Source organism: Sinocyclocheilus rhinocerous, unplaced genomic scaffold, assembly GCF_001515625.1.
Source record: "Sinocyclocheilus rhinocerous isolate Xijiao unplaced genomic scaffold, SAMN03320098_v1.1 scaffold173, whole genome shotgun sequence".
Lineage (NCBI taxonomy): Eukaryota > Metazoa > Chordata > Actinopteri > Cypriniformes > Cyprinidae > Sinocyclocheilus > Sinocyclocheilus rhinocerous.
In genome coordinates this window covers 749948-759435 of record NW_015645056.1, presented here as the reverse complement: position 1 = coordinate 759435, position 9488 = coordinate 749948, and the positions used below count along the sequence as shown (strand labels likewise).

Here is a 9488-nt window from a genome sequence, read left to right as displayed (position 1 = left end):
ACACACACACACACACACACACATACACAAAAAGAAAAACAAGTAGAATAGAAAAATAAAAAGCTAGTGTTAGTTTTTTTTTTATATATATATATAAAATACTACAAATAGATATAGTAGAATTAAAATAGAATAGAAAGTGCTAGAGTTAGAGATGGAACAGGTGTGTTTTTAGTCGTTTCTTGAAGATGGCTAAGGACTCATTCCACCAGGAGGGAACAGTTAATGAAAAAGTCAGTGAAAGTGATTTTGTGGCTCTTTGGGATGGCACAATAGTGCGTCATTCACTTGCAGAATGCAATCTTCTAGAGGACACATAACTCTGAAGTAGTGCATTTAGGTAAATGGGTGCAGAGCCAGTGGTGGTTTTGTAGGCAAACATTAATGCCTTGAATTTTATGCGAGCAGCTATTGGTAGCAGTGCAAATTGATGAACAGAGGTGTGACGTGCATTCCTTTCGGCTCATTAATCTTGCAGCTGCATTTTGGATTAATTGTAGAGGTTTGATAGAAGTGGGTTTGTTGGACGACCTGCCAAGAGAGCATTGCAATAGTCCTGCCTGGATAGAACAAGTTGTGTTGCGTGTTCTGAAAGAAAGGGCCTGATCTTCCTAATACCGGGCAGTTTTAGCAATGTGGTCTGAGAAATTCAGCTTATCAGCAATCACAACACACACACTCTAAGGTTTCTAGCTGTTTTTGAATGAGTTATGGTTGATGAGCCTAACTGGGAGGTGAAATTGTGATGAAGTGATGGGTTTGTTGAAACCACAAGCAGTTCTGTCTTAGCCAGGTTGAGTTGAAGGTGATGGTCCGTCATCCAACAAGAAATGTCTGTTAGACATGCTGAGATGCGAGCAGCTATCGTCGGATCATCAGGATGGAATGAGAGGTAGAGTTGAGTATCATCAGCATAGCAGTGATATGAAAAGCCATGTTTCTGAATGACAGAACCTAGTGATGCCATGTAGACAGAGAAGAGAAGTGGTCCAAGAACTGAGCCCTGAGGCACCCCAGTAGCTAGATGTTGCGACTTGGACACCTCACCTCTCCAAGATACCTTGAAGGACCTATCTGAGAGGTAAGACTCAAACCACTGGAGTGCGGTTCCTGAGATGCCCTTTGCTAATAGGGTTGACAGGAGGATCTGGTGGTTCACCGTATCAAACGCAGCGGACAGATCCAGAAAGATAAGTATTGAAGATTTGGAAGCCACTCTTGTCAGTCTTAGGGCTTCAACAACTGAGAGCAAGGCAGTCTCGGTCGAATGTCCACTTCTGAAGCCAGACTGGTTGCTGTCCAGGAGGTTAATAGGATCAAGCGGACAAGTAGTAGGATGATTAGAAAGGATGAGTTTGGAGACTTCTACCTCAGAGAGTGAAGAGAAGGATGTGAACGAATGTATGTTTGCTGGTAAGATATGTTTGACAGATTGTGGTGTGGAAAATTGTGCACTGATGGTTTTAATTTTATTAATGAAGAACGTGGCAAAGTCGTTAGCTGTTAGAGTTGATGAAGGAGGGAGAGGTGGATGACAAAGTAGGGAGGAAAAAGTTTTAAAGAGCAAGCGAGAGTTAGACATTTTTTATTTTGTTGTGATAGTATGTAGCGATGGGCGATATCTTATCGTTTGCGATATACCGGTAAAAATCCTCCCCACGATAAGAATTAATCTTCCCGCGATAATAGCTATAAAGTCTAGCTGTTTACCTATTTCTGTGTGCGACAGTGCGGAGCGACATTGTGGAAGGCGGAGGAGTTTATCGCTAAATGAGGAGCTGCTTCTACAATCTGTAACTGGTTTGGTTAGGGCTGTACAGTGCATACAAAATCAGTCTGAATAAATGTACTGGAGTAGCACGTGTGCGATACAGTTTTGCATGTGTATGAGCCTGTTTACTAACCTGTTGTCCAACAAAGATATCATTTATTGATGTGCTTTTTCTCCAAATTAACTTAATAACATAGTCGAGTGTTTGAAATACTTCTTTTTGTGACCAGACGATATCTTATCGTTTGCGATATACCGGTAAAAATTCTCCCCACGATAAGAATTAGTCTTCCCACGATAATAACGATAAAGTCTAGTTGTTGAAATATTTCTGTGTGCAACAGTGCGGAGCGACATTGCGGAAGGTGGACGTGAAATTGAGGAGGAGTAGCCTATATCGCTAAATGAGGAGCTCGAGCTGTAACTGGTTTGGTTAGGGCTGTACAGTGCACAAAAAATCGGTCTGAATAAATGTACTACAGTAGCACGTGTGCGAAAAATACCCAAGATTGAAGAACACAGATAAACCATATATTTTGTGCAATCATATGTTTATTTTCCTCAAGTTTCATCAGTTAAAATATCTCTGTCTCTGTTGTGCGTTTTATTCAGCGATAACTGGATACCTTCCTGGAGCGTCGTCAGTAGTATTACTTCTGCTATGGATATGTTGAGTTTCTGTGCAAGAGCGCCCTCCGGCTTCCAGTATGAATTAAACGGTCTTTACATTACTCATTAATGCTCACAACACCCTATTTTGGGCAAAAATAGGAAAGATAATACTTTTCTCTAAAGAAAAACATGATTCCCTGAATTATCGTCATTGATATCGTTATCGTAATAAATACCAGAAATATCGTGATATATTTTTAAGCCCATATCACCCATCCCTAATAGTATGTCCTTTTAGCGGTGGAGACATTAGCAGAGAATGAAGAGAGAAGTGACTGATATACATTAAGGTCAGTAGGAGGTTGTGATTTGTGTCATACTCTTTCTGCAGCTCTGAGCTTAGAACGATTCTCACGGAGAACATCAGATAGCCAAGGGGCAGAAGAGGTGGTACGAGCTGGCCTAGAAGACAAGGGGCAGACTCTGCCTAAGCAAGACGTAAGAGTGGAGCAGAAAGTATCAGTAGCACTTTTAACATCAAGAGATGATAACTGTTCAGGGGAAGGAAGCAAAGATGAAACCATAGCAGATAGCCGGGAGGGTGAGAGTGAGTGTAGGTTACGTCGAAAAGTGACATGTGTAGGGGTATGTGTTGTGTCAGGAACCATGTTGAGGTTAAAAGTGAGGAGGAAGTGATCCGAGGTGTGCAGTGGAGTAAACAGTACATGATCAGTGGAGCAGCTCTCATTCCGACGGCACCCATTCATTGAAGAGGATCCATTGATCAGCAAATGTTAAAATGTTTTAACAGTATGTTGTCATCACATATACATGCACATTTTAATTGATTTGATAGTGAAATCTTTTGTTAGAATATGAAATATGTTGCTAACAAATTGAAATATTTGCCCATTTTCAATTGCAATCATGCATATTTAATGTGTGCATCCACTAATCTTCGTATTACTGTCCAGTTGACGTTTTATAACGTCAGACTGAGCTCTCTAGTCTATTTAAGCTCTCTGTGTGCCAGTCACATTAGATTCCTCTCTTCTTAAACATGCACTCAAGCACTAGAATGGAGAATATGAAATTGAAACAAACTAAACTATAGCACTTTAAGATTGGTACCTTCAGTACATTTAAAAGTAGACAGGAGTACTTACACTTTTACTGGAGTACTATTTCATAAGTGTGTCTGCACTTTGATTTGTGTATTTCATACACTGCATTAACTTTTATCAATAAACCTCTCGTAAATGGATCCTCAGCCTGTGGGTTCATCAGATGCATTACACATTTAAACAGTTTCCCCAAACCTTACTCAGGTGTTCTGTATTAGATTCAGTGAATTTTGCCTGCTGATAAGGCTGTTTATTTGATTTTTTAAATCAATTTTTAAATCGAATTACTTGAACAATGTTTCATTTAAAGTTTCAAATGTAAGAATTTTTAGATAAACTATCATTTTTTTAGTTAACCTTGGAAACAGTTCACTCAAAAATAAACGTCCACTCAAAATGTACCTCGGCTATCCAAGATGAGTTTGTTTGTTCATGGGAACAGTTTTGGAGAAATGTTGCACTCCATCACTTGCTCACCAATGGATGCTCTGGAGTGAATGGGTGCCGTCAGAATGAGAGTCCAAACAGCTGATAAAAACATCACAATAATCCACAAGTAATCCACACCACTCCAGTCCATCAGTTAACATCTCTGAAGACAAAAGCTAATTCTGACGGCACCCATTCACTGAAGAGGATTGATCAGCAAGTGATGCAATGCTACATTTCTCGAAATCTGATGAAACAAACTCATCTACATCTTGGATGACGTGAGTGCATTTTCAGTATATTTTCACTTTTGGGTGAACTATTCCTTTAAGCTCAATCCTTACTGGTGCAACCTACCCTTAATAAGCAACAAACCTTAAAAGGAGATTATGTTTTAAATACATGAGCAGAGAAACGTTCCTCACAACAGTTTACAATTCCACAGAAGGTTTCTGTTAAAAGCCTATGCTAGTGACCTTGAGGAGCTGTATCGCTGAGCGTTTATGTGGAGATGGACAGCTGTTGCATTCCCATCCTCCCTGAGGACAGCAGCGGCTAAAGCGGCAGGATGCTGTATCCAGCCGCAGAAACTCAATCCTCAGCCGAGTCGGAGCCAGAACCCCACCGACGCTGAGAGCTTTCAGGGGTAAACATTCCTATCCCAGCCCCTCTGGGGAGCGTTCCTACCATCCTCCCCAGGGACGCAGCGCTTCAGCCCCGCAGCAGCATTCGCAGCCCGTCAGGTTGGGGTCAGTATGAGGAATGCTGGAGGGTGCAGGCATTCTTCCTTTCCCGTTCCTGTGGAAGACAGCAAGTCCTGCGGGACACATTCCTATAGCCATCTCTCTCTCTCTCTCTGCAGTTCTGCATTAGCACGATCAATAGTCCAATCACATCAGGGACATGGGTGGATCCATCGGCCCATTCCCATAACGCAATGCAGTGGTCATGGCTTAAGTGCACAGAGAGGTGTTAAAGCTCCTCTGGTCCAGGCCGAGACGACGGCAGCCATTGATCGAGGTGACACGTGACATCTCTTACTGCCTCTGTCTTTGTGTGTCATTCTCTCATGAAAATCGGAAATTTGTTTCACACACCCTTAGTCGGGGTTCCCTGTAGCACTGTTCAGGAAATATATCAAATATTTTCTACCTGATATAAGGAGCACAACAAAATATGTGACCCTGGACCACAAAACCAGTCATAAGGGTCAATTTTTTGAAGCTGAATAAATAAGCTTTCCATTGATGTATGGTTTGTTAGGATAGGACAATATTTGACTGAGATACAACTATTTGAAAATCTGGAATCTGAGGGTGCAAAAAAATAAAAATTTTGAGAAAATCACGTTTAAAGTTGTCCAAATGAAGTTCTTAGCAATGCATATTACTAATCAAAAATTAAGTTTTGATATATTTACAGTAGTAAATTTACAAAATATCTTCATGGAACATGATCTTTACTTAATATCCTAATGATTTTTCGCATAAAAGAAAAATCGATAATTTTGACCCATACCATGTATTTTTGGCTATTGCTAAAAATATACCCCAGCGACTTAACACTGCTTTTGTGCTCCAGAGTCACATATTAGAAAGACATCATGTCTTTATTGCATTGTCTGCTCTGGCAACACACACACACACACAAACAGAAGTTTAGGCCTGGATTTCAATAATACTGTAATATTGAATGGCTATAAATAAATAAATAAATAAATATAAACATATAAGTATCAGTATTGGAATCAGTGATACTGGCCTTCGTTCATGGTAGATGCCATTGAACAAACATTTAAAATATCAAATATTTTAAATATTTTAAATATTGTCTTTATGTTGTTTCCACATTAATTTGAAGATTGAATGTAAGATTTAATAAAATTACAAATTAATTGGTTTTCATATCACTGAGATACTATTATAGTTTTTATTAATCCTTTACATTTTAATTTTAGTTAAAGTTTTTGTCATTTTGTTATGTTTTTGTCATTTTAAGTAGTTAGGTGTAGATATATATATAGTATGACTATACTTGCGACTATATTGTAAGATTTAATAAAATTACAAATTAATTGGTTTTCATATCACTGAGATACTATTATAGTTTTTATTAATCCTTTACATTTTAATTTTAGTTAAAGTTTTTGTCATTTTGTTATGTTTTTGTCATTTTAAGTAGTTAGGTGTAGATATATATAGTATGACTATACTTGCGACTATATCGTTTTTTATGACTTTTTATTTTAGTTTTAGTACATCAAGTTAAATAATTAAAATGAGAAATGCTGCCTTGGCACCTAGCTGAAATAAAAAGTTTTTTTGTTTTTTTTCAGTTTTAGTTTTAGTTAACAATAATAACCCTGTTGGTTTTGTCTAGCAAATCTGTCACCGGATGAATCCGTGGTTCCTGAACTGTCTGTAAATTACAACTTTCAGTGATTTGTGACTTGAAATGAACCACGAGCTGTTACCGTGTTTTGTTCTCTTAAGACTTGCGAGACTAAATCAGTATAATTATTGAGCATGTCATTTGAGAAGAATATGAAGCTGAATGAGTGTGTTCAAGCCTTTTCTGCTGAATTAAATCTGTGAAAATGTTGGACGCCAGCTCCTCATCGCAGCACAGCTTTAATATCAGACCCATTTGAAGAAGCAACTCATTTAATCATTCACGCTGAGCTACTCCTAAACCTGCTTTCACCTGCACACTTCTCTGCTCTTCTTCAGATATGCACCGCTCCCAAATGGCTATTACATTCTTCTTTTTGGCCTCCACAGGGAGCTCATTTAAACCACAGTCTCAAGTACTGAACAATTAAGACTTATTTGTCAGAGAAATGGGGGTTTTAATGAGGGGCTGCTCTGATGGCAGAAGTCAGCAGAGGGAGTCGCTGATCAAATCCAGCCAAATCAATTACACAGAAGTACTGAATCACAAAAGCCCAATCTCCAACCTAGGGACCAAACCAAAAAATGTTTTGTAGATGTTTACGCCAAAGCAACAAACTGCAATAAAAGAGAGGATGCAAATAAGAATGAAGCAACAAAGTGCTGCATCTAAATATGAGTCAATATAATTTTCAGTTTTGAAATTGTCTATAGACACAGACTTGATCTAAATGATAATTTGCCTTCTTTTTAAGATCACTATTTTATACTTCATGCAATGGTATATAATAATAAATAAAAAAATGTTAATATTATGTTCAAGTATATTTTTGATACAATATTGTCAATATGGACAGTTTTGCTCTATTTTGCCAAGCATTGCATCTCTCGATCAACACACTGGTGTTTTGTTGCTGAATGATTCAGCATTTATAAACGAATCGAGTGAGTCAGTGATTCAGTAAGCCATTCATAATTGCTAAAGTCGAAACTGCATATTTGTACACTACTCTTACTATTTTTAGCATATTTTTTATGGCAGAAATAGTAGTATTAGTAGTATGCTAGTATGTGGTTCAGAAATCAACAAGTAACTTGCTTCATTCCTGAATGAATCAGCTGTTTTGAACGAATTGTGAGATAGTGAATCAGTGACTCACTCATTAAGACCGGTCACCATCTACTGCTGGATTTACTTTCATATTTAAATATAATTTTATAGTTCTTTATTCAGTACATCTTATATTTAAAACATTAAGCTCATAAGCAAATGTAACTGCAGTGTAAATGCATTCATGGCATCTCTGAGCTGCATAAACAGTCTGTGTTAATACATCTAAATCCACTTCACATGCAGCTTCTGTGCCACTTCTGCAGTGCAAAGATGGATTTTGTTGACACTGATTTAATTTCATTGGAATCAGACCTATAGTACTTTATTATTCTCATTGCATACTTTTATTTGCCTTCATAAAATTTAAAAAAATGTCCATGGAAATCAATTTAAGAGGGAAAATATTGTCACTTTATGGAAATGTTGATTTTTTTTTCCTCAACGGGTTTAGGATTATTTTTCCGTTTTTATCCTGGCTTCACGAATCCTGCAAAGTGTCCTCCGTTTGGGAAGCAGCTTGTGCAATTAATTTTTTACATTTGCACAGTTTAAAAACTCTCTGTTGTCTGTTTGACTCATGCAGCATGCAATGTTGTTTGTGTCATTTAAAGAAGCATCTATACAGCGTGGTCATTATTTACCTGTGAGGTGACACTGATGACTCTTGTGTGGCGTGAGAGTGTACTCTTCCTCCTCCTCTTCCTCCTCCTCAGGACAGATGTGGCTCCTCAGACGGCCTTTCCCTTCATCCTTTGACTCAATCTCTGCAGCAGCAGCGTCTGGATCTGAGGGACCAGGATGAGAGATGATCATCAATATTTAAGATCACTTCTCACATTATCCCAGTAGACAAGCAGACGTATTAAAACAACATTTTCAGAGATAATTTTTGCTCAAGCAATAACTGTATTGATTGCTCTTGCATTTCTTTTTATTAGCAAAAAACATTGATTTTGTTCAGTATGACCAGGCAACTGAAGGTAATTTTATCTACCAGCCACTGTTGCAGACAAATTGTCATGGATTGGCCTTTGGAAACAACAATGCATTCTTGTTGTAATGCATTTGATAATGTATTAAGGAAGAGGAGAAAGAAAAGCTCCATGTGTTTGAGTGGCTGTTCGTCTCAAATGTCAATGCTGTTCTGCTCGTTCCTCAGAACAAAATGTTTGTCTTATATGAGCAGCACTCCACATGGAGAAGAAATCCACTCCGTACCACCTAAAACACCAGAGGTCTGGCTTTAGGAGTGTTTTTCAGTATCTTCTATGAAATACATCCAGGAATGGTAGATCACATATGAGATAATGTACTATGGGGCTGCATGAAGAATCGTATTTTAACCATGGTCACATTTTCTGCTTCTCTCCATTTATTAAGCATAATCGTCTGCGATATTTATCCTGAAATGTTTCATTTTAATTTGGCATTTGCGTCATCTTGCATTGGTAACAGGCCTTCACAGGCTTTCATGGCTGGGGTTGCCAGATGTCAAGAGATTAAATCCCCCGATCAGAGCTTTTAAAATTCATACAATTTCTGGCCAAGAAATCTTCCCAATCTGGCAACCATGTGAAAAAGCACTGATGAGCTGGAAACACCGGAAAACATGTACGTTGGAGTTCAGCGGTCTCTGTTACGATATTCTGCATAAATAAAAGTGTAATACAGCCAGTCTGTTTTCTTTCGCGGTCGTTTGCACTGTTTGCTGTAACTAAATCTGTGAGCAAACCATGCAAGTCGATGTTCTCTGGACTTGTGCTTGCATGAAAATGCAAAAATAAATAATGACAATAATCCTGAAAAATTTAATATTATATTTTATTTGTATATTTTTGACCAAAATAATCACGATCAACCCTTTTTACCATTATCACACAGTCCTAATGTACTGCAGGTCATTATCACAAAATAAACAGGACCACAATGGGAATATCCCCCTGCTCAATATTATTATTGTACTCAAGAATCTTCAATATACATATTTCAAGTCACTGGAGGAACCACTGACAATTCTAGTCTCTATTGATGGGTTTTACTTTGCAAGA

General features: G+C 38.1%; 1 protein-coding gene across 3 annotated transcripts in view; it reads right to left on the bottom strand.

Annotated features, from left to right (window-relative positions):
- The window catches only part of LOC107705137 (zinc finger protein 521), a 115606-nt gene that overhangs the window by 89414 nt on the left and 16704 nt on the right, over window positions 1-9488 (bottom strand). For all 3 annotated transcript variants that reach the window (XM_016508293.1, XM_016508291.1, XM_016508292.1), the window contains one exon: window positions 8082-8225. In XM_016508293.1, coding sequence (XP_016363779.1) covers window positions 8082-8225 — 144 coding nt within the window. The remainder of the gene's footprint in view (window positions 1-8081; window positions 8226-9488) is intronic.